The following is a 25972-nucleotide window of genomic DNA, read 5'->3' on the forward strand; positions in this document are numbered from 1 at the left end:
GCAGCCAGCAGCCCAAGGGAAGTAACTGGAGACACCACCCAAGGAGATCTGCAGGCTGCAAGCAGCAGAAGGCCACGGCAGCCAGCCTGGTAGCAACAGCAGGGGAAGGAGGGACGGGGAGAGAAACTTGGGCAGGTGCAGTCGGTATGTGAGAAAAGAAAATCCCATGTTGCAAAGTGCAAAGGAGTAAAGAGCAGCAGAGAACTCCCAGGCACAAGTCAGGGGTGACAGAGCTACAGTGCTGTTCGGACTTGAGAATTGGTGGGGCCTACGGTGCCACGGCAGGAACAGGTTCTCTGGGATGATGAACGGAGGAGGAGCTATGAAAGGGACAAAAGGACCACATCAGAGCTGGGGTCTGGGTGAAGGATGGTTCAGAGGGGCGAGGGAGGCAGTTTACTACTATCTGCTCATCATTTTCTTTCCTTTTTTATTTTATTTATTTATTTTTTATTGTTAAATCATAGCTGTGTACATTAGTGCAATCAAGGGGTACAATGTGCGGGTTTCATATACAATCTGAAATAGTCTCATCAAACTGTTCAACGTGGCCTTCATGGCATTTTCTTAGTTACTGTATGTAGACATTTGTATTCTGTCTTTAGTAAGTTTCGCCTGTACCCATTCCAAGATGCACTGTAGGAGTGGCCCCACCCATTACCCTCCCTCCACCCTAACCTCCTACCTCCCTTCCCCTTCCTTGGTCCTTTCCTCATAGTCTCGTGCTATAGTTGGGTTATAGCCTTCATGTGAAAGCTATAATTTAGCTTCATAGTAGGGCTGAGTACATTGGATACTTTTTTTTCCATTCCTGAGATACTTTGCTAAGAAGAATATGTTCCAGCTCCATCCATGTAAACATGAAAAAGGTAAAGTCTCCATCTTTCTTTAAGGCTGCATAATATTCCATGGTATACATGTACCACAATTTGCTAGTCCATTCGTGCGTCGATGGGCACTTGGGCTTCTTCCATGACTTAGCAATTACGAATTGGGCTGCAATAAACATTCTGGTACAGATGTCTTTGTTATGTTGCGATTTTTGGTCTTCTGGGTATAAACATAGTAAAGGAATTATAGGATCAAATGGCAGGTCTATTTTTAGGTATCTAAGTATTCTCCAAACATCCTTCCAGAAGGAACATATTAGTGTGCATTCCCACCAACAGTGTAGAAGTGTGCCCTTTTCTCCACATCCACGCCAACATCTCTGGTTTTGGGATTCTGGTATGTGGGCTACTCTTACTGGGGTTAGGTGATATCTCAAAGTAATTTTGATTTGCATTTCTCTGAGGATTAAGGATGATGAGCTTTTTTTCATGAGTTTGTAGATCGTGTGTCTATCTTCTTTAGAGAAATTTCTCTTCGAGTCCCTTGCCCACTATGAGATGGGGTCATGTGTTCTTTTCTTGCTAATACATTTGAGTTCCCTGTGAATTCTGGTTATTAGACCAGAATTCTAATTAGAATTCTGGTTATTAGACCTTTATCGGAGGTATAACCTGCAAATATTTTCTCCCATTCTGAGGGCTGACTGCTTCCTTTACTTACTATGTTCTTGGCTGTGCAGAAGCTTTTTAGTTTGATTAGGTCCCAGTAGTGTATTTTTAATACTGCTTCAAAGGCCTGGGGAGCCCTCCTCATAAAATATTCACCCAGGCCGATTCCTTCAAGAGTTTTCCCTGCACTTTCTTCAGGTATTTTTATAGTTTCATGTCTTAAGTTTAAATCTTTTATCCAGTGAGAGTCTATCTTAGTTAATGGTGAAAGGTGTGGGTCCAATTTCAATCTTCTACAGGTTGCCAGCCAGTTCACCCAGCACCATTTGTTAGGGAATCTTTTCCCCACTGAATGTTTTTAATTGGCTTGCCAAAGATCAAATAACGGTAAGTAGCTGGATTCATCTCTTGGTTCTCTATTCTGTTCCAGACATCTACTTCTCTGTTTTTGCCAATACCATGCTGTTTTGATCACTATCGATTTATAGATTTATAGTACACAGTCTCAGGTCTGGTAGCGTGATTCCTCCTGCTTTGTTTTTATTTATTTATTTATTTTTATTGCTGGGGATTCATTGAGGGTTACAATAAGCCAGGTTACACTGATTGCAATTGTTAGGTAAAGTCCTTCTTGCAATCATGTCTTGCCTCCATAAAGTGTGACACACACCAAGGCCCCACCCCCCTTCCTGCTTTGTTTTTATTGCTGAGTAATGTTTTGGCTATTTGAGATTTTCTCTGACTCCATATAAAATGAAGTATTATTTTTTCAAGATCTTTAAAGTATGACAATGGAGCTTTAATAGGAATTGTATTAAAATTATATATTGCTTTGTGTAGTATAGACATTTTAACAATGTTGATTCTTCCCAGCTACGAGCATGGTATGTTTTTCCATTTGTTAACATCTTCAGCTATTTCTTTTCTTAAAATTTCGTAGTTCTCTTTGTAGAGATCTTTCACGTCCTTTGTTAGGTATACTCCCAAATATTTCATCTTCTTTGGCACTACTGTGAAAGGAATAGAGTCCTTGACTGTTTGTTCGGCTTGGTTATTGTTGGTATATATAAAGGCTACAGATTTATGGGTGTTGATTTTGTAGCCTGAGACATTGCTGTATTCCTTGATCACTTCTAAAAGTTTTATAGTAGAATCCCTAGTGTTTTCCAGATATACAATCATATCATCTGCGAAGAGGGAAAGTTTGATCTCTTCTGACCCTATGTGAATACCCTTGATCGTCTTTTATTCCCTAATTGTAATGGCTAAAACTTCCATTACAAAGTTAAAGAGCAATAGAGACAATGGGCAACCTTGCCTGGTTCCTGATCTAAGTGGAAATGATTTCAATTTAACTCCATTCAATACAATATTGGCTGTGGGTTTGCTGTAGATGGCCTCTATCAGTTTAAGAAATGTCCCTTCTATACCAATTTTCTTAAGTGTTCAGATCATGAAGGGATGCTGGATATTATCAAAAGGTTTTTCTGAATCAATTGAAAGAATCATATGGTCCTTATTTTTTAGTTTGTTTATGTGCTGAATTACACTTATAGATTACGTATATTGAACCAGCCTTGAGACCCCGGGATAAATCCCACTTGGTCGTGGTGTATAATTTTTTTGATGTGTTATTGGATTCTGTTTGTTAGGATCTTATTGAGTATTTTAGCATCAATATTCATTAGTAATATTGGTCTATAATTTTCTTTTCTTGTTGGGTCTTTCCCTGGTTTGGGGATCAAGGTTATGTTTGCTTTGTAGAATGTGTAGGGTAATATTCCTTCTTTTTCTATATTTTGGAAGAGGTTTAGTAATATAAGTACTAGTTCTTCTTTAAAGGTTTGGTAGAATTCTGACGTAAAGCCATCTATTCCTGGGCTTTTCTTTTTAGGGAGATTTTGTATAGTTGATGCTATTTCAGAACTTGATATAGGCCTATTCAACATTTCCACTTCATTCTGGCTAAGTCTTGATAGCTGACGTACTTCCAGGTATTGGTCGATTTCTTTCAGATTTTCATATTTCTGAGAGTAAAGTTTCTTGTAGTATTCGTTAAGGACTTTTTTGAATTTCTGAGGGGTCTGTTGTTATTTCATCGTTACCATTTCTGATTGATGAAATTAGAAATTTTACTCTTTTTCTCCTGGTTAAGTTGGCCAAAGGTTTATCTATTTTATTGATAGTTTCAAAAAACCAACTTTTGGATTTATTGATCTGTTGTATAATTCTTTTATTTTCAAATTCATTTAATTCTGCTCTGATTTTGGTTATTTCTTTTCTTCTGCTGGGTTTGGGGTTGGAGTGTTCTTCCTTCTCCAGTTGCTTGAGATGTCCCATTAAGTTATTAACTTCCTCTCTTTCCGTTTTCTTGAGGAAGGCTTGCAGTGCTATAAATTTCCCTCTAAGAACTGCCTTTGCAGTATCACAGAGGTTCTGATAATTCATGTCTTGATTGTTGTTTTGTTCCAAAAATTTGGTGATTTCCTTCTTAATCTCATCTATAACCCATCTATCCTTCAGCACAAGGTTGTTTAGCTTCCATGTTTTTGTATTGGTATGCAGATTCCTGTTGTTATTGAGTTCAACTTTTATTCTATGATGGTCTGAAAAGATCCAAGGAATAATTTCTAATTTTTAAAATTTGCTGAGGTTAGATTTGTGCCCTAGAATGTGGTCAATTTTGGAGTATGTTCCATGGGCTGATGAGAAGAATGTGTATTCAGTTTTGTTGGGGAGAAATGTTCTGTAGATGTCTGTTACGTCCAGATGTTGAATGGTTAAGTTTAAATCTAAAATTTCGTTGCTTAGCTTCTTTTTGGAGGATCTATCTAGCCCTGCTAAAGGGGTGTTAAAATCTCCAACTACTATGGAACTGGAGGAAATCAAGTTGCTCATATCTGTTAGACTATCTCTTATAAATTGAGGTGCATTCTGGTTGGGTGCATAAATATTAATAATTGAAATCTCATCATATTGAATATTACCTTTAACAAGTATGAAGTGTCCATCCTTATCCTTCCTTATTTTGGTTGGTTTAAAGCCTATTGCATCTGGGGAAAAGAATCGCAACACCTACTTTTTCTGCTTTCCATTTGCCTGGAGTATAGATGACCATCCTTTCACCTTGAGTCTATATTTGTCTTTTAATGTAAAATGCGATTCTTGTATGCAGCAGATATCTGGCTTGAGTTTTTGTATACAGTCAGCCAACCTGTGCCTCTTTAGAGGACAATTTAAACCATTCACATTAATTGAGAAATTGATAAGTCTCTCGAGAGTCCGGTGGACATTTTTAATCCTTTTGTGACTGTGGAAGTTGGAATTTGATCAAAATTTTCTGGGTGGGTTTACTTTTGTGGTGGAGGATTATGCTGGTCTTTATGGAGGATAGGTCTGAGAATATCCTGGAGAGCTGGTTTAGTTATGGCAAATTTCTTCAACATGTGAATGTCATTGAAGTATTTCATTTCTCCATCATAAATAAAACTCAGGTTAGCTGGGTACAGGATCCTGGGTTGAAAGTTACTTTGTTTGAGGAGATTAAAAGTTGATGACCATCCTCTTCTAGCTTGAAAGGTTTCAGCAGAGAGATCTGCAGTTATTCTGATATTCTTCCCCTTGTAGGTGATGGTTTTCTTTCGTCTAGCTGCTTTCAGAATTTTCTCCTTCATATTAAATTTAGTGAAATTGATTATGATGTGTCTGTGGGATGTCTTATTTGGGTTGAGTTGTGCTGGAGTTCTGAAACTGTCTGCTATTTGAATTTCAGAATCTCTTGGCATGTCTGGAAAGTTCTCCTTCATAATCTCTTGGAGAAGAGACTCTGTGCCTTGTGAATCCACTTCGTCACTTTCGGGGAGCCCTATAAGACAAATATTGGTTCTCTTCAAATTATCCCAGAGCTCTCTGAGAGAGTGATCTGTTTTTGCCTTCCCTTTCTCTTCCTCTCTGGGAATGTTCGAAAGCTTTGTCTTTAATGCCAGAAATCCTTTCTTCTGCTTGCTCCATTTTGTTACTGAGGGATTCTACTGTGTTTCTCAGATCTTTGAGGGCTGCAACTTCTTGTCTCAATGTGTCAAAATCTTTGGTTGTTTGGTCTTTGAATTCGTTGAATTCTTGAGATATCTTTTGGGTTACTGCTTGGAATTCTAATTTGATCTTATTTGCTATCCAGATTCTGAATTCGATTTCTGACAACTCAGCTATTTCTTTGTGCATGGGATCTTGTGCTGTGTCTGCCCCATTGATCCTTGGGGTAGTTGATCTACTCTGATTATTCATATTGCCAGAGTTTTTCTGTTGATTTTGCCTCATGATTGTTTTTCACCATCCTCCGAGTTGGGGAGGTGTCTCTCCAAGATTAGACCCCAGCAGGATCGCTCTGTTGTTGCTGGATCTTTGTAGGGAGTGACCCTGTGTAGTTCCTCTGGGGCTGACCCAGCCAGGGAGTTATGCCCATGAGTGTCATCCCTCCCAGCCTCCACCCAGCAGCTCCGGAGTATGACACACCCGGATACAGCAACAGGGTCAGGGGTGGTGCGCACAGTTCTGGGAGTGCCTGGCGCCCAGTGACTTTGGCACAGACAGCCAAAGGCTCCAGCAGTCTCTGGCCAGGAGAAGGACTCTGCTTGGAGGCAGGGAGGGCTCCAGAGGGCACATGGGTACCAAAGTCCCTTGCCAGATAAGCAGGCCGGTGTGGAGGCAGGGAGGTTACAGGAGGGAGGACGCGGGTTTGCATGGCTCCCGCAGTTCCTGGTCAGGGCAGGCTGGCATGGGTCGCGGGTCAGGGGTCGCAGCAGAGTTCTTAAGGAGGTCGGGGCAGCGCCAAGCCCAGGAGTTTGAGGTTGCTATGAGCTGTGACACCACAGCACTCTACCCAGGGCAACAGCCCGAGGCTCCAGTGTGCCAAAACTGTTCTTACTCTGCCCCTGAGGGTTAAAGCTTTAAGGCAGCTCAGTCCCCGCCTTTAGGCTGCTCAGTCACTAGGTTACTAGCTCCCGCCCAATCCTTGCTCTGTGACCCTGAGGGCGGAGCTTGCCAGGGCAGTTCTCTCACAATGGCTCCCTGTGGCTCACAGCTGAACACTATTAGCTCCCAGGCTCAGTGACTTTCTGGGGCCCTAGACAAAGCCCAAAGTTGTCCACACTCCTGCTCAAGCTCTCCCCAAGGCAGTTCAACTGAGTGCCAAGTCCAAAAACACCGAAACAGTTCACAGGTAAGGCCTTTCCGGTTTGTAGTCTCACTGCTGCTTATACTTACGGCTGCCAGCGGGATTAGGTCAATGGAACACACTCAACCACTTGCCAGTTCTCTGCTGTTTTTGTCCTCCTCTTGGGGTCCAGAAGTCCCTTGCTGACTCCCTGTATCCTCAAAGGGATGATTATAGGCAGATCCCACCAGCCAGAGATGTCTGGAGTCTTATCTCCCCAGACTCACTGTGCCCAGTTGCAGGGAAGCTGTTACTCAGCCGCCATCTTGCTCCACCCTCCTCATCATTTTCTTTTGTAGTTTTTGCTTAGTATTTTCTTTTTTTTTGAGATAAAGAGTCTCACTCTATCACCCTGAATAGAGTGTTGTGGCTTTATATAGGTCACAGAAACCTCAAACTCCTCGACTCAAGAGATGCTCCTACCTCAGCCTCCCAAATAGCTGGGAGTACAGGCACCCACCAACACACCTGGCTAGTTTTAGAGATGGGGTCTTGATGTTGCTCAGGCTGCTCTTGAACTCCTGAGGTCAGGCAATCCATCCACATCAACCTCCCAGAGTGCTGAGATTATAAGATGTGACAGATTTAAAGGCTGTTAAAAAGAGGGGTTTTCCTTTTCCCACAACAAAGAAATCAAGAAACAGAAAGAAGGAAAGGGTTTAGGACTTTTCCTCAGTGAGGCTACAGCTTCCAGAGTTGCCCATGAGTGTCATCCCTCCCAGCCTCCACCCTAACGCACAAGCATTGTGTCTTTGGGTCACAGCGCCCCAGTGCCTGGTAACTTCTGTGGAAGATGCAGTGGCCACCGAGAGAGGAGCCCAGTGCTCCTGATGTCCATAGGTCCCAGCCCTGTGCTGAGCAAAATTCACTCTGTACCAGGCGAGCAGACATACTTTCTCCCTCTCTGCCTCCCATAAGTAGAGTTCTACACACAGGCCCCACATTCCAAAATAAGCATTTTGGTTAAATATCAGTCACTAAGAAAATGGGGTTTAAAGTAAGGACATTCACTCTGTGAAATGCTCCCCTTTTGCAGTATGACAGGTTCCAGGCAGGTTACTTTTCTGCTCTCTTTTCTTTCACCAAAAAGGGAAACTTACTGTTGATGTGATCAATGTAGTAGACGCCAATCTGTGGGTCAAAGCCTGCTTCCCAGCCCCATGGCAGCTCGTCCCCAACACAGTCAGCAAATGACAAGGGCTTCGTTAACCTACAGCAAACCAGAACAGACACACGGGTGATTCTCTACCGCCACTTCACATCTGTCAAGTCAGCCCCCTAACCACCAGTTCACTGTCTGAGTTGCATTTGCTTTCTTTTATTGTTCTTGTTTCCAGAGTTTCTGCTACATTTCAAACCTTAAAGCAAAAAATAAATTAATAAAATACATTTTTAAAAAATTTCTTTTCTTTTTTTTTGAGACAGAGTCTCAAGCTGTTGCCCTGGGTAGAGTGCCATGACATCATAGCTCACAGCAACCTCAAACTCTTGGGCTTAAGTGATCCTCTTGCCTCAGCCTCCCAAGTAGCTGGGACTACAGGCACTCCCCACAAGGTCCGACTATTTTTTTGGTTATAGTTTTCATTGTTGTTTGGCAGGCCTGGGCTGTATTCAAGTGTATGTGGCTGGAGCCTTAGCTGCTTGAGCTACAGGCGCCGAGCCTAAAAAAAAATTTTTTTTAAAGGAGCCTATACAGCAGTAACAGAGAGGTGAGTATCCAAAGTGGATAAGTCATAACATTCTGTGAAAGTTCACAGCTTAGGAGGTAAATCCATACAATAAACAAATAAAGCCATCTTCAATCAGGGAGAACTCCAACCTGAGTTCACTTCTAGCTCTGCAGTGAAACAGTTATCCCATTACAAAGAAAAATCTGTCCCACAATTCAAACACTGTCATCATAAAAATCACATCAGTACCTCTAAGATGAGGTATGTACCAGGCTATGCTAATTTCAGATTTGATGCTCTTATACAAACTAAATGCTCAACTCTAGGGTGCAGTACGAGTTTTCCTTGAGAGGAAAAACATATCTCATCTTTATAAGCATCTTGTACGTAACAGCCACTGGACAAAATTTTTAATAGAACCAAACTCATAAAATATTCATTACATCAATGGGGTCTCACCTTTTGAAATCACCATAGGGTATTTTGACATTAGGACTACTTTCACTTAAAAGACACTTTCCCTTTAGGACTTTGTTCTTAAAATTCATGGGGAAACTACCGATTATAGATTACTTTTCCCCTCTCACTCTGATTTTGAGATTTTCCTTGCTGCTGGAGCAGCTGTGGGGAGGTGAACTTCATATATGACTGAAAGCCTTCTTGTAAGGTTGCTGCCGCCACCAGTCAACACATTTTCTAATTTAATACAATGGCACCACTAGTGTGGTTCTTAACATGTGAAGTGTCCCAGAATCCCTTTTATGTGTGCTAATGAATACCAAAGGTCTAATAACTCAACTGAAATGTAGGTCATTTTAAGAATCACACCATCCACCTGAATGACAAAGTGCAGCGTCCACCCTTCCAAATGCCGGAAGAATGACAAGAAGAGGACAGAACTCCTGTCTTCTCAGGCCCAGGCTGCAATGGCTCTCCAAAGACACAACCTTTCTCTTAACCTAGCATGAAATCTCCCCTGGAGAAGGTTCCGGGACTCCGGCCTCCCGAACCAGCTCGGCTGACAGAACAGTGATGAGGACAACCAGCTCTGCCACTGATTCACCGTGAGGCCACTTACGGGGCCTCTGTCTACCTTCTAAGGGATGATTATATCCCTGTTACCCTGGCCCCATAGTTTAACTACCTCCTAAGATTAATATGAGGATAAAAAGGAGTTAAATTGGAAGGGTGTCCAGGACATGAAAGTTGTCAACAAATGTCAGCAATTCACATGAGCACAAGGGAATTCTCTCATTTCCCCTCCGAGGACTTGGGTCAGGCTGTGCAGCATGGAACCAAAGTTTTCAAAGGACACTCTTCAGGGCCAGCAGCACCCACATCTGCAAAGTGTTTAGAAATACAAATTCCTGGGTCCTACTGTGGAATTAGAAACTCTAGAGCTCAGCAACGTACGCTGGACAGGTAATTCTGCTGCACGCTGCAGGGTGAGAACCACTGGCTGGGAAGTTAAGAGCTTAGGCCAGGTGTAGTAGCTCACATCTGTACTCCCACACTCTGGGAGGCAGAGGCAGGTAGATCGCCTGAGCTCAGGAGTTTAAGACCAGGCTGAGCAAGAGCTAAACCCCATCTCTACTAAAAATAGAAAAACTAGCTGGGCATGGTGGTGGGTGCCTGTAGTCGCAGCTACTTGAGAGGCCGAGGTAAGAGAATTGCTTAAGCCTGAGAGTTTGAGGTTGCTGTGAGCTGTGATGACACCACAGCACTCTCCCTGGGTGACAGAGTAAGACCCTGTCTCCAAAAAAAAAAAAAAACAGAACCTAAGAGCTTAAAATGTGGCATCAAAGTGATCTGGGCTCAAACCCTTACTCTGCTGCTTACTCTCTATATAACCCAGAGCAAGTTATTAGCTCCCAAAGCCCCAGTTTCCTAACCTATTTTTCCAAGGGGATATGAGGAGAGACTGTAATAGGAGTTGTTTATTTATTTATTTATTTATTTATTTTGAGACAGAGTCTTACTGTGTCACCCTCAATAGAGTGCCACGGCATCACAACTGATAGTAACCTCAAACTCTTGGGCTTAAGCAATTCTCTTCCTCCGCCTTCCAAGTAGCTGAGATTACAGGTGCCCACCACAAGGCCTGGCTACTTTTTGTTGTAGTTGTCATTGTTGTTTAGCTGGCTTGAACCTGCCAGCCCTGGTGTACGTGGCCGGCATCGTAGCCACTGAGCTATAGATGCCAAGCCTATAGTAGTACTGAGTTTAAATGACAAGTAAACAGGATGACACCTGACGAATGGTGAGCTTTCATGTATGTTAATTGAATGAAATCCACCTTGAACATGAAATCCACCTTTGAACAAGTCCAAATACAGCAACTTGCCATATTTATTTTTTAACATGGAGTCAATTTGAACTCAATCTGAGTCTAGAAAACAAATAGGGTGCTCTTGAACGGAGCTCAAATTCTACCTTGTATCATAAACTGGGGAAGTTGATTTTTCTTTCTTTCTTTCTTTTTTTTTTAAAGTAAGTCTTTACATTTTCATTTTATTTTATTTTATTTTTGCAATTTTTGTCCAGGGCTAGGTTTGAACCCACCACTTCTGGTATATGGGGCCAGTGCCCTACTCCTTTGAGCCACAGTGCCGCCCCTATTTTTCTTCATTTTTATTTATTTATTTTTTTATTTTTTGAGGCCGAGTCTTACTATGTAACCCTCGGTAGAGAGCCATGGTGTCACAGCTCACAGCAACCTCCAACTCTTGGGCTTTAGTGATTCTCTTGCCTCAGCCTCCCAAGTAGCTGGGATTACAGGTGCCTGCTGCAACGCCCAGCTAAGAAGTTGATTTTTGTTTTTGAAAAGGAATCAGATACCATATCAAAATATTTTTGTTTTTGAAAAGGAATCAGATACCGTATCAAAAATCAGATACCCATGCCCTAGGAGGTAGTTTTGTTATCGCCTCAGGAAAGCCCACCAAAGGTCCTGCACCCTGTGTATTACTCTGTTTGATGATTCTGTTTTCCTAACTTCTTTATCAACGTTGTCTCAAAAGTCACGTGTATCCAAAAGAAATTAAGAATCAGAAAATATGAAAATGGTAAATTTAAGTGACAAGAGAGAAATATTAGACAAGTTTTACCCTGGCATCAACTCAACATGCTTAGATATATATGAGTGTGATATGAATATATACGTTACTCTCAGAAGAAGTTAATGAAAGCTTCGGCATGTGTACAATGCTGTGATAACAAGTCATGGTGACTTGATCACAGTTGGAAGTAATCCAGTCTGTCCCATTAACTTGTCATCAGATGATAACCATTTAATTGTTGCTCTTCAAAGGACAGAATCACATCTAGAATTATGCTTGTAATTGTGAACTCAGTGAATATTCCAGAAGTTTCCATTCCTGAAAATTTTAATACAAAAATTTCTTTGCAGTGTTATTTCAAAAATCAATTTAATACTTCACTTTCTGTATCAGGATAAATATATATCTTTTCTTTTCACTCAGTCAGTAAGTATCAAGTAAGGCCAGGGGAGGTGGCTCACACCTGTAATCCCAGCACTCTGGGAGGCCCAAGTGGGAGGATCACTTGAGCTCAGGATTTAGAGACCAGCCTGAGCAAGAGTGAGACCCCCATCTCTACTAAAAATAGAAAAACTAGCCAGAGGTGGTGACAGGCACCTGAAGTCCCAGCTACTCAGGAGGCCGAGGCAGGAGGCTAAGTTGTCATGAACTATGATGATGCCACAGCACTCTATCCAGGGTGACAGAGTGAGACTTGGTCTCAAAAAAGAAAGTGTCAAATACATATTTATAAATATCAAAGTTTTAGGACTGAATTCTTATCCAAATTATACACTACGCATAGAATAACATTCTTAGGTATCAAACAAATTACCCAATTATGTGGCTATCCTGGTAAAGGAAAAATATTACTGACATACTAAGCAGTAATATAAAAACTTACAACCTATAAATCAGAACAAATACAGTGAACTAAAATGCCAATTAACCTCTAAATTTCTTCCTCTTGTTTTGAAGGAATTTCTGAAATGTTCAATCTTGCTTCTACGGAAGTAAAAATGGATGGAGTTTGTTTTTAGTTGGTTCCCCACAGGGGACCAACATCATGCTTGAGGAGAAAAAAAAAAAGCCTGAAATTAACAGAGTCTTTATGTTAAATTCCAAAGGTTACTCTGCTTAAAAAAGTCTTCCTGGGGCGGCGCCTGTGGCTCAGTCGGTAAGGTGCCAGCCCCATATACCGAGGGTGGTGGGTTCAAACCCGGCCCTGGCCAAACTGCAACCAAAAAATAGCCAGGCGTTGTGGCGGGCGTCCGTAGTCCCAGCTACTCGGGAGGCTGAGGCAGGAGAATCGCCTAAGCCCAGGAGTTGGAGGTTGCTCTGAGCTGTGTGAGGCCACGGCACTCTACCGAGGGCAATAAAGTGAAACTCTGTCTCTACAAAAAAAAAAAAAAAAAGTCTTCCTATGCACTGTGCCTAATGTGTAGAAAATGGGAATTTACTGTAGCATTTTGCCAACGTTTACATACAAAATTTAAACTGCATGACATTACCTGCGCTAGTTGGCATTATATTAAATATCACTCTTTGACACAGTCATTTAGTAATTTTTTTTTTTTTTTGAGACAAGAGTCTCACTCTGTCACTCTGGGCAGAGTGCCATGGTGTCATAGTTCACAGCAAATACATTTAAAAAGATGAATCTAGCAGTGATTTGCTGAATAGACTACAATGGTTGTCAAAGTGTGGTCACTTCAGTGCAAATGATCCAGTTCCTCTGGCTGACCTACTGAACCAGGCACGCAGAGGGCGGGGCCTCTCCATGTGACTGACGTCTGCTACAGAGTGGGAGGGGCTGGACTGCAGAGAGGCTGCGACAAGCTCCTCCCCCATTCTTCACCAGAGTGGCAGGCGACTACAGTTGTGGAGGAGAGACAATCCTCAAGATGGCAGTGGGGACGGCTGCTGCAAAGGAAATAACCATATAACTGGAGGCTGCCTAGTTATTCATGATTATCTTACTTATTTGATTCTTTAGTTGACTTGCTGGAGTATGGACAAGTATGTGCATCGTGGTAGTCACTGAGATGTACAGGTTGCTTCTGACCTCAGCAGAGGTGTCTCTAAAGTAGTCACTACCCGCATGCCACGCGCCATCCTGCATGTACCTTCTTCATTGGTGGAGGCTTCCTCGCTGCCTCCCCACAACTTGCTCTGTGCAAACGTCCAGTGACTCTACTTTCTGCTGCCCACTGCCTGGTTCTGACATCCCCACCAACATACACTTGTGTCACCCCGCCTTCTGCAAAAATGCATTGTGTGGAATTGAAAAATTCTTCATCCTGGCCTTGAATCCAACTAATTCGCAAACTGAAAGCGGCACAGATTTGATTTTTAAGCTCCAGGGTTGGAATTTCAAGAATCAAATAACAGAAAACTAAGAAATGGTCCCAAGTGGCCTCAGGGACGGCCCTGACAGATCAATTCCACACCTAGCACTGGTGCTGCGGTTTAAAACACGTGACTGAACTTCTGTAACTTAGACTTTCTTTGGTGGCATTTCCTTGTGCCCTGCAGCCTTGCTTTCCTCTGGCATAACTCCAGATCCTCCAGCGCTGAAAGTCAGACATATGGAATGTAAGGAATGTCTGATAAGTACGCTAGCTTCAGAGATCGGCCCTTGGTCAGAAACAAAACGCATGCCCTTTGCGCTCAGACTCACATTTGGTTGGAAGCAAACAAAAGTCGTGAGGCTGAATGCTGGCAGCCTGTGCAAGGTGGGGGCGGACTGGGGAAACTGGATATAGCTCTACATCGCAGTGAAAATAAATGCTGCTGCTTTATTTATTTTTTATTTCAGATTAATGTGAAGGTACAAATGGTTAGGTTATATTGTTTGTGTTTGTTAGGTAAAGTCCAAGTTGTAGTTGAGCCCTTCACCCAGGAGATGCACGGTACACCCCGATATTGTGCCCATTAGTGAGGGTTTACCACTCTCATTAGGGAGAGTGTACCTCTCCCTCCTCCTCCTGCCCTCTTTCCTCCTTTCAATCCTCCCTGACTCTTCATTTTAAATTTTAATAAACTGTGAAAAGCATGGCTTGGATAAGTTTATAGTAACACCTGAGTTAGAAAAACAAAACATTACAATTACTTTATGAAATCTGTTCTGTTCCTACATGCTTTCACGGACATCACCTTATCAAGGCCTTATCATTAGTTATTTTATCCATTTCTATAGGTGCTACCACTGTTCAAGATTAATTAAAAGCAAAAAACAAATACAAAATAAAAAGCTTTGAGGAATTGTTATAGCCCAAAACAAAAATAACAACCAGTTGCAGTATGTTTATCTCCATGGGATCCCAGGGTTGGTTGGTTTGTTTTTTGAGACAGAGCCTCACTCTGCAGCCCAGGCTAGAGTGCCTTGGCTTCAGCCTAGCTCACAGCAACCTCAAACTGCTGGGCTCAAATGATCCTCCCGCCTCAGCCTCCCAAGTAGCTGTGACCACAGGTGCCTGCCACTAGGGATCCTAGTTCTTAATGGGAAAAAAAAAATTAAAAAAAAAATTTTTAAGTATTTATTTTAAATTTAAGGGAAAAACATTATCAAAGAACTAGTGCAAGAAAATTTCCCTGAACTGAAAGACCATAGTTTCCCAATTATACATGGCCTGTCTAGCACAATGGCAAAATAAGACAACTACCTCAGAGCCTAATATTGTGAAATTTCAGAACATGAAAGGCAAAGAGAAAAGCCTAAAAGCTTCAGAGGAACCAAATCACACACACACACTTTTTTAACCCAAGAAACTGGCAACAGACTTATCAAAGGCCAAATTAGAGGCTGTAAGTCAGTACAGCAACATCAAAATTTTATTGCAGACTATTTCCAACCTGGAATTATATCCCTAGCCAAAATGTCAGCGGGGTATGAGAGTAGCTGGCATTTGCTGAGATACTCAAAGGGGAAGAGATCAATCAGTCTCCCCTGTTCCCTTCCTAACATGACTCAACCAAAAGGGAACAGGCCAAGAAAACCAGGAGACATGGGCTCCAGAAAATAGGGAACCCAACACGGGGAAATGACAAAGGAAGCCTGTAGGAGGACAGCGATGGAGGTTCTGGGGGGGACAGTGTGCCGCAGTCATACTGACTGACCAGGCCACACTGGAGACACACAGCAGAAGGCGCAGGTGATTTTGAACAGAAAACCTGGTGTGTGTGAATTACTGAAAAGGAGATTCATAATTGTAGTAGCAAACTGGTGACAGGCATATAGAGGAGTGAGCCAGTGGAAAAAAGAGACAATTATTAACTACAGAGAAAATAAAAGGAAATGCAATCATAGCACACTAGATTGGTCATCCATGAATAATATTTACATAGTCATAGAAATGTAAACATTGCTGACTTCTTTACAAGGTAATATAATACAATAAGGGGACGAGGGGAGGGGGCTGTGTGTCCCCGGGAAAGCAGTGGAAGGGAGCTGAATCCTCTTCCACAGTGGGAAGTCAGTTCTCCAAAGGAGAAGCTGAGAAGTCAGATGTGTTACTGAAAACACACTTGTAAGTAACAGAAGAAACTGTTAAATATGTAAGCGTGGTCTGGTCTGGGAAGAGCAGTGGGTCAGGGACTACTTTTGCCTTGGGAACCTAGTCATGTGTTCGCTAATCATTTACAGATATAACTGATTAACGTAAAGTTTTAAAATCTCATGTTAAGTTGCCTTTTTTTTTTTTGAGACAGAGCCTCAAGCTGTCATCCTGGCTATGTAGAGTGCCATGGCATCACAGTTCACAGCAACCTCCAACTCCTGGGTTCATGCGATTCTCTTACCTCAGCCTCCCAAGTAGCTGGAACTATGCCTGCCACAATGGTGCCACAATGCCTGCCATTTTTTGGTTGTAGCTGTCATTGTTGTCTGGCAGGCCCAGGCTGGATTCTAACCCATCAGCTCTGGTGTATGTGGCTGGTGCCTTAGCCACTTGCACTATAGGCACCGAGCTATAAGGTGCCAATTTTTAATTTTAAAAATCAGAAATCTTTCCTGACTCTCTCCACTTTACTGATTTCAATTTTACCCCTAAAGAAATCTCATATAGAACTCAAAATAGACCTTCCATTTGATCCCTCAATCCCATTACTAGGCATCTACCCAGAAGAAAAAAAAAATCATTTTCTCATATGAACATTTGCCCTAGATTATTTATCACAGCTCAATTTACAATCCCCAAGATGTGGACACAACCTAAAAGTCTATCAACCCAGCAAGGGGTTAATAAACTGTGGCATGTGTACACCCTGGAATACTATTCAGCCATAAAAGATGGAGACTTGGCAGTGCCTGTGGCTCAGTGAGTAGGGCGCTAGCCCCATATGCTGCTGAGGGTGATGGGTTCAAACCCAGCCCAGGCCAAACTGCAACAAAAAAATAGCCGGGCGTTGTGGCGGGCGCCTGTAGTCCCAGCTACTTGGGAGGCTGAGGCAAGAGAATCACCTAAACTCAGGAGTTGGAGGTTGCTGTGCACTCTACCAAGGGTGACAAAGTGAGACTCTATCTGTACAAAAAGAAAAAAAACAAAGATGGAGACTTTGCATCTTTTGTATTAACCTGGATGGAGTTGAAACACATTCTTCTTAGTAAACTATCACAAGAATGGAAAAGCAAGTATCCAATGTCCTCAATACTAATATGAAGCCAGTAAACGATCTAATACATGCCCCTACAGGAGAAAAACTCAATTCAATTCAAGTTGGGAGGGGGGAAGGAAGGAGGCGAGAGGGGAGGGAGAAGGAGGATTGTATTGGGCATAATGTAAGGGCACATGGCACAGCTCCTGGGTGTGGGACACAGCTACAACAGGCACCTGACCTAACAAATGCAGACATGTAACCTAATTCTTTGTACCCTCAAATTAACCTGAAATTTAAAAAAAAACTCATATAAATTTGTAAAGTTAAATTTAATTCAAATTATGTGAAGTATATTTTTCAGTACCCGAAAATATATAATGGAGAAAATATGAGATTAGCGGTGTAATCTTTTAGGATAAACCAGTGATTTTCAAACAGTGTGCTATGAAAAAATTTTAAACATCATTAATTAAAATTATTTCTGAGAAAATTCAAAACACAGTAAGTCTATTTTTTCTTTTACTCTTTTTTTTCGATCAACATAATTTAAGTGTGCCTCAGAAGTTTAACTATAGGTTCAAGTGTGCCATGAGATACAAAAGGTGGAAAAACACCTTAGGAAATCTTAAATAAAATTTTAAAATACATAAATATTATACCTTGTTCTTCTAGCTCTTATTTAGAAGACCTTGTTACCCTCAATACACTGTTCAGTGATACCAAATAGCATTTATTAAAAATATTCTGTACAGTGCAATATAAATGCTTGTAGTTTTATTTTTTGAACCCTTGACCCTGCTCTCAAAGAAGCTATAGTCTAAATAGGATAAGACATATGCAGAAATGTTGTAACATAAGGCAGTTTGTGCTGGGAACCTGTTAAGAGTGCAACTGGCGAATCTGCCCAGGAAAGCCCCCGAAACTGCTGTCAGTCTGCAGATCACACTCACGTAAGGGTGCTGGACTGAGGTCTATGTACTCCAAGCTACATGAGGCTGGCCTGGTTAGCCGGCCCCCTATTGTGACTTTAGCTGTCGGCCTCCTGAATCTAATGCTTTAGGACAGATGACGGATCAAGGATGACCAACTATTTTCTGGAGTGGGCATCATTCTCTGGCCAAGGGCACAGCAACTATTAATCCAAAGCTTTTGTCTTTTTAAGTTAATAAGCATCTGGAATATTCATCCTCTCAGCATTATTTCTGCTGCAGCTTTATATTCACTTTGCCCAACAAATTTACTGTTGGGACAGAAATCACGTCACCCAGCTACTTGGTGCCTTGGAAACAAGGGCATATCTAAGCTCTAATACAGGATCTGCAGAACTCTGGGCTTCCCAGTTGTGGAAGGTTACCTTATGAAAATCATTTTTCTACCTTGGGAGAGCTTTAGATCTCAGGACAGAGAGTTGAAAGATTACTTTTTTTTAAATTGAGACAGAGTTGAGTCATACTCTGTCATCCTGGATAGAATGCCGTGGCATCATAGCTCACAGCAACCTCAAACTCCTGAGCTCAAGAGATCCTCCTGCCTCAGCCTCCCCAGTAGCTGGGACTACAGGTGCCTGCCACCACACCCAGCTAGTTTGTTCTATTTTTAGTAGAGATGGGGTCTCGAACTTGCTCAGGCTGGTCTCCAACTCCTGAGCTCAGGCAATCCTCTCACCTTGGCCTCCCAGATTGCTGGGATTATAGGCATGAGCCACTGTGCCTAGCAGAAAGATTACTTTTTATTCCGCAAGGCTTTGAGTACCCTGGATCCTCAAGTATTTTATCTCTACTTTTCTTAAAATATTGACTATTTTCTAGTTATACATTCCAGACACCTAGAGGTCTAGATCTGTAATCACTGATGGTTGTATCCTCCAGAGTACAGGGGATAACACACGTCATACATACTCAACGAGTACTGGTTGAATTAATTTTAAAAATCAATTAAGTGATTTGAGATTGTACACCAGCTGAAATAGGAATTCCCAACTCCTGCTGAAGCATGCTTCAAATATTCCCTGACTCAGGCCTGTTTCATGCATGTATCCCAGTTCCTTAAAGTGCACAAAATCCCATGAGGTAAGGATAATGAGACTCTGTTTTACAAATACCATGATTCATAGAAATGAAGAGCTATGTGCCGAGGGAGCTGCCCACGGAGAAAGCCAGCTCTTGAGTCTAGATGTTCTGTCTCCCAGGACTGTCTCAGTCCACACAAGAACACTGCAGTGAGTGTGACGAATATGGCATTTATATAAACAAAATATTTAAAGTTGTTCTTGGGGCCCACTTTTAATATTACCTTTCTAGCTTCTACATTCTTTGTAACAGTAATTAAATTTAAGCCTCGGCAGGCTTCATTCCTATTTGCTATGAGTCTGAAGGCATGAGAAGTATGTAGCATTTATATAACAGGAAATATCTAAAAGCATTCTGCTGAGATTTCCTTCCCCCACACCCGCTTCCACACCCATTCCTTAAACTGCCTTCAAAAGGCCTGCTGTGTTCTTTAAAAATTAAACATTAGTTGCCAAAAGAAATAGTGTACCTATTCCTAGGTTTGTTTAGACACGGCATCTCCACTGTAGTCGCATTTGGCCTGGCTCAAATAGCTTCTCAAGCTTAGCACCTGACCCTTAATGCTCAAATATTTTAATGCCAGGCAGGTCAAATATGCTTTTCTTCTGTTATCGGTGTGGAATTTAGGAAGAAAAAGAGAAAGCTTACCAACTCGGCCGTCCATTCTCCACATACCAAGCCCTCATCGAAAGGCCCTTTTGTCCCTTTCTCTACCCACTCTCACCTACCCCCGACCTACCCTCAAATCGACTTTGCCCAACCCTGGTTTGAATTCCCCTGGGCATTTACCCAGTGAATACGACTGACACAGTGGAATGAGAAATGTACAGGCATGGGAATATCTATGGCATGTCAGAGGTAAAGACTGTTAGTACACCCAGCACTCTGGGGGGCCGAGGTGGGTAGATCGCCTGAGCTCAGGAGTTTGAGACCAGCCTGACAAGAGCAAGACCATGTCTCTACTAAAAATACAGAAACTAGCCGGGCACTATGGCAGGTGCCTGTAGTCCCAGCTACCCGGGAGGTTGAGACAGGAGGATCACTTAAGCCCAGGAATTTGAGGTTGCTGTGAGCTATGACACCACAGCACTCTATTGAGAGTGAAAGAGTGACACTCTGTCTCAAAAATACAATGTATGTATATTGTTAATACAATGGTTAAATGGGTCTAACGTTTATTAGTTATTACCGCCTCTGTAACAGTACCTGGAACCGTGCCTTGTACCTCTGGTTTACTAAATGCCTAAGCTGTAGCTTTTCCACAGGATGCTACTGGTAAAAAAAAAAAAAAAAAAAAAAAAATCATTATAGTAGTGAGAGTGTGGGTGCCCCATACTGAAGGCTGTCACATGGAACACCTAGAATCTGCCTGGCATCCATGTCCCCAGAAGCCAATCCGGGCCCAGGAATACCCACACGCCTGCTCCAGCGGGGGGCATCTTCCTAACAGGTGAGTTAAACGGTCCTGTACCCAGTCCAGGCCCTAAGAAAGGCCTGACTTCTCTGCTGGTTCCAAAGTCACACGTATCACAAAGGTTTTCTCCAACAGTATCGATTAGTTTAAGCACTTTCCATGATATTCTCAGTTAAAGAAAAAAGGATCACTAACTTAATTCTTTCTCTGCCTTCTGAAGACCAACTCCCAGTCTCTTCTTTCTGTGACATTACTCCAAAAAAAAAAAAAATAGAATTGTCAAATCACATAATGCCAAGGACACTCACCTGCATGAAGACATAAATTTTTCCAAGTAAAATAATGAGCTTAAGACCATGAATGTTACTAAATGAAATTAGAGCAGAGGGTAAATCTCTTATGTGGACCTTCTTAATTTCTGCTCTGAGCAATTATTTTTCCAAACAATGATAGAGAATTTTAATTTCAGTTCCATTTTCTCATTAGCTTCAAAATCTCTAAAAGTACCATTTTGTTAAATTGAGTCAATCCCAAATGAATAGAGTAATTCAGGGGCTGGGCTCTATTGTCCATAGGAATACTTATTTCATTTTATCTAAAATGAATGTAACCTGAAAGCAAGACACTCCTCCTAATCTTGCCATCTTTTCTGATGATTCAATTCTACCTATAATTATGTTATAAAATTATAAGGCACCCAATAGCGAGATCACAAATCACTTTTGTATTAGGAACTAGAAAATACTCACCATCTCGTCACGAAACATCTATATTAATTTTAATAATTTTGAGCCACCATCCACATACGATAATACCATCCAAGACAAACGGTACTTCCAAAGTAATTTGGCAATGACCTTTAACTTAGGTCAAGTCAAACAACCACAGGGAAAAATAACAAAGGAAATAGAGACAGATCCTAACGCACACTAGGGTTATGCTCCCAAAGCTTATTTGGAACACAGTTTAATGCTCAAACTCATTTTCTGCAAATGAGAGGCCAACGTGTTACCCTTTTGGTTAGGCCCCCAAACCAGACTCCACACTCAGCACTACCCACCTCTTAACACCCTTACTTTCTAACCCTTCTGTGGCCACAGGAATGGGTCTTCCTCCTTCCTTTCTGTTACCTCTTTTTAAATATTTCCAGTGTTTCCCCCCTTGTTGAGTTCACTGAAGAAAGTCACACCCCCTTGCTCCACCTTTTTTGTACCTAATTGTACCTCATTAATGCAAACCACTGTGCTATCTTAAGGCTTTTTACTGCTGGGCACTCATGTAAAAGGGCTCCCTCCTTTAAAGTCACCTCACCTCACCAAGGCACTATGGAGAAGAAAAAAATTGGACACCGGAGATAATTACGCTTCTTGGAACACGAAAGCTGAATGAATACATTTGAAAAGGCAAAGGCTTTGGTGAGACCTTGGGACTGTGGATGAGACCACATTCTCTATAGAGAGCATATAACCACCAAACTAGATTAATTAGACAAAGGGAAACAGGTAACTAAGGATGCTTCTGGAAGGGGAGGCGGGGCCTTGTGGGGCAGGGGGAAGGGGGTGAGCAGAGCTGAGTGGTACTGGAATGGAGTTTCTTGCGGGTCAGACAACCTAAACTTCCCAGAGAAGATGGTTGTCACAGTGCACAGACCAGAAGCAAGTTATAGGGGAAGGTGAAGCAAAGTCAGCCAAGGAGCAGCTGGAGAGTAAGGGCTGTCGCGAGCAAAGAGGGACACGAAATACCACTAAGAGCACAGGACACAGCCAGACAGAGACAGTAAGATCATGGTTGCGGAGGCAAGGAAAGGCAAGAACTTCTATTCTGCGAAAAGGCAATGGTGCCCACCTGTGGTCCCAGTGCCTGGGAAGGCTGAGGTGGAGGACTGCTTGAGTCCAGGTGTTGGAAGTCAGCCTAGACAACATAGTGAGACCCCACTTTTATTAAAAAAGAAAAGAGGGCAGCGCCTGTGGCTCAGTGAGTAGGGCGCTGGCCCCATATGCCGAGGGTGGCGGGTTCAAACCCAGCCCCGGCCAAACTGCAACAAAAAAATAGCCGGGCGTTGTGGCCGGCGCCTGTGGTCCCAGCTGCTCGGGAGGCTGAGGCAAGAGAGTCGCGTAAGCCCAAGAGTTAGAGGTTGCTGTGAGCCGTGTGACGCCACGGCACTCTACCAAGGGCGGTACAGTGAGACTCTGTCTCTACAAAAAAAAAAAAAAGAAAAGAAAGAAGTACGTCTGGGACTTGCAGGCAGGAAAAGAGGGGCATTCCTTGAAAACTGCATGGTCAAGAGAAAAGAAATAAAAGGGGGGGATTTAGGAAACATCAAGAGAAAAAACTTGGCCAGGCACGGTGGACCACACCTGTAATCCCAGCACTTTGGTAGGCTGAGATGGGTGGATCCCTTGAGCCCAGGAGTTCAAGATCAGCCTAAGCAAGAGGAAGATTCCATCTCTAAAAATAGCCAGGCATTGTGGGAAGCATTGTAGTCCCAGCTGCTCAAGAGGCTGAGACCAGAGAATCAATTGAGACCAGAGAATCAATTGAGCCCAGGAGTTTGGGGTTGCTGTGAGCTGTGACACCACAGCACTCTACCGAGGACAACACAGTGAGACTCTAAAAAAAAAGAAAAAGGAAAAAGTAAAAAAATTTATGGGCCAGACATGGTGGTTCACACCTGTAATTCCACCACTCTGGGAGGTCAAGGGGGAAGAATCCCTTGAGCTAAGGAGTTCAACTCCAGCCTGAGCAAGAGTGAGACCCCGTCTCTACTAAAAATAAAAAAACTAGCTAGGTGTAGGGGTGGGCGCCTGTAGTCCCACCTACTCGGGAGGCTGAGGAAAGAGGATCACTTGAGGACAGGATTTTGAGGTTGCTGTGAACTATGACAGCACAGAATTCTAGCCTGGGGGACAGAGTGAGACTATGTCTCACACACACAAAAAAAATTAAATTTGTGAAAGACAAAGAAATACTGGAAACTAATCCATATTGAAAGAGAATAAAAACACTTTACAACTAAATAAGATGGGTGAATCTGAATTATAGAGTAGACCCAGGGGGAAAATGTCCTATGAAAACAGTGGATGACAATTTTGGCCAACGTCAATAAATATATATGTCATTGTGCTGTGGTCATGTAAGAGAAAGCTGCCATTAGGGGTGAAGAGTATCACGCCTGCAATTTACTTTTAAATAACTCCAAACAAAGATTAATAAATATAAGGGAGAATGGGGGAGGGTAACAAGGTCAACAAAGTAAAATGTTAACATTTGAAGAATCTGGGTGAAGGGTACATGGGAATTCTTTGTACTCTTTTTGTAACTATTTTGTAAGTATGAAATTACCTCCAAATCAGAAGTTAAAAATGGAGATAACTTTTGCCTAGCCTTCCAATATGTACTTTCTGACCAAATCCTTGGTTTATCCACTGAGATCAAGGCCACTACAGGGTAAGGTGGGAGTATAAGTAAGGAACAAAGACCACCAGGGGACTAGAAATTCAGAAATGACACCATCACACCATCTTAAAATCTGAATTCAGAATGTTTTTTTAAATAATAAACTTGTAAAGTAATCAGGCTCTGTAAACTACCCACCCTGCCAATGGAACAAGAAAAATCATTGCAGCCTCTCTTCCCAGGTGCTGCTGGATCAGTGACCCTCAGGAGATTGAGTATCAGTGCAGGCAGAGAAGGACCAGCCGACAGTTGGTATTTGTGTGATCACCTTTTTTTTTTTAAGAGACAAGAGTCTCACTTTATCACCCTCCATAGAGTGCAGTGACATCACAACTCACAGCAACCTTCAACTCCTGGGCTTAGGTGATTCTCTTGCCTCAGCCTCCCTAGCAGCTGGGACTACAGGTGCCCGCCACAATGCCCGGCTATTTTTTTGTTGCAATTTGGCCGGGGCTGGGTTTGAACCTGCCACCCTCAGTATATGGGGCTGGCGCCCTACTCACTGAGGCACAGGCACTGCCCTGTAATCACTTTTTTTTTTTAAAGTACATCTTAATACAATAGTTAAAACACACATAGTTCAACCAAATGCTAATAGAGGCAAGTAACTCTTATATAATTTTATTCTAATTCCAGGGCTCCGCACAGGAGCCATCATCCCCCACAGATAATTACAGGATTATCCAAACTGGGCTCCCTCCTGCCAGCCGCTCTGCCTCTGAGACTTTCCAGCCACACTCTCCAGGCTAAAACAGCCCTTCTGTGTGGTCACTCCCTTATCAAAACCCTTCAAAAGACATTTATAACATAAAGAATCAGGGTCAGCTATCTTACCCTCCTCCGACCATCCAGTCTTGAGCTTCTTTTCCAGACTTGTTCTCTAATCTTCCTTCCACCCAAACTGGCCACCGTGTCTACACTGACCCCTGGCACTTCCCCTGCTGGTCCTCAAAGCCAGGCTTGGAGCTGGATGACTCCATGAAACTCTTCCTCACCCCCTCAATCACCATTGTCTCCTTGGAAGATGTAGTAATTATAATATTAACAGAACTTGCTACAAATAAGTAAATAAGGAGTATGGAAGCCCTTTCGAGTTCTAATGTTTCCTTTATGTTTGAATATCAGTGATTTAACTTCTGCCCAGCAATTTCCCTCCCTCCTGTCATTCTTTTTATTGCTCTTTGCTCTGCAGGTGCTTTTGCAATACAAGGGGACAGTGCAGTTGTGATAGCAAAGAGACATTCAAAGACCTGAAGTGCTTGAGGAAGCACAAAAGCAAAAGTCGCACTGGAAGGACTGCTGCCTGTGGTCTGAGAGAGGGGACGGGGTCTAGGTCAGGCCGTAGAGTAGTCCCAAGCCCAGTGCCTTGGGTGCTTCCAGTGCACTGCCATTAATCATGTGGTTCATATCTACTGTCTTTTGGCTCCATGGACAGCAGTGGAGGGGAGTGGAGGTGGTTGGGAGGAACCGACAGCTAGCACATTATGCCACCATGGACAGAATAGTTTCATCCTAACCCAGTTAAAAGTATTAAAAAATAGGGCGGCGCCTGTGGCTCAGCGGGTAGGGCACCGGTCCCATATGCCAGAGGTGGCGGGTTCAAACCCAGCCCCGGCCAAAAAAAAAAAAAAAAAAGTATTAAAAAATAGAATTAGATAAATATAAACTAATGAAATGTTGCCACATCTCCCAAACAGAAACAAAAGTAGATTATCGAGCAAAGATATAACCAGCTGCCTGTAGAAGTGGAGATGTGCTGACAAACACAGAGACCCAATGCTGGGGAAATCTCCCGTGCTTGACCCTTTCCTCCTCAGTCCTGTGCACAGGCTTCAGGGGCATTCAAGACATTCAAGACCATGATCTCCAGAAATGGCACAGAGCCCAACACAGTCTTCACAACTCAAGATTGTGAAGGTACTGGCTGATGCATTCTGAGCAGCCGTCAAATCACTGAATCCTCATTATAAGCCTTTGAGTAAAGTACTTTTATGACCCTCACTTTACATAAGGAAA

At 42.6% G+C, this 25972-nt stretch overlaps 1 protein-coding gene across 3 annotated transcripts in view; it reads right to left on the reverse strand.

Moving 5' to 3' along the window:
• The window catches only part of WWC2 (WW and C2 domain containing 2), a 154237-nt gene that overhangs the window by 93512 nt on the left and 34753 nt on the right, over positions 1–25972 (reverse strand). For all 3 annotated transcript variants that reach the window (XM_053584965.1, XM_053584958.1, XM_053584947.1), the window contains exon 2: positions 7812–7921. In XM_053584965.1, the coding sequence (XP_053440940.1) occupies positions 7812–7921 (110 nt within the window). The remainder of the gene's footprint in view (positions 1–7811; positions 7922–25972) is intronic.

Source organism: Nycticebus coucang, chromosome 1 (assembly GCF_027406575.1).
Source record: "Nycticebus coucang isolate mNycCou1 chromosome 1, mNycCou1.pri, whole genome shotgun sequence".
Taxonomy (NCBI): domain Eukaryota; kingdom Metazoa; phylum Chordata; class Mammalia; order Primates; family Lorisidae; genus Nycticebus; species Nycticebus coucang.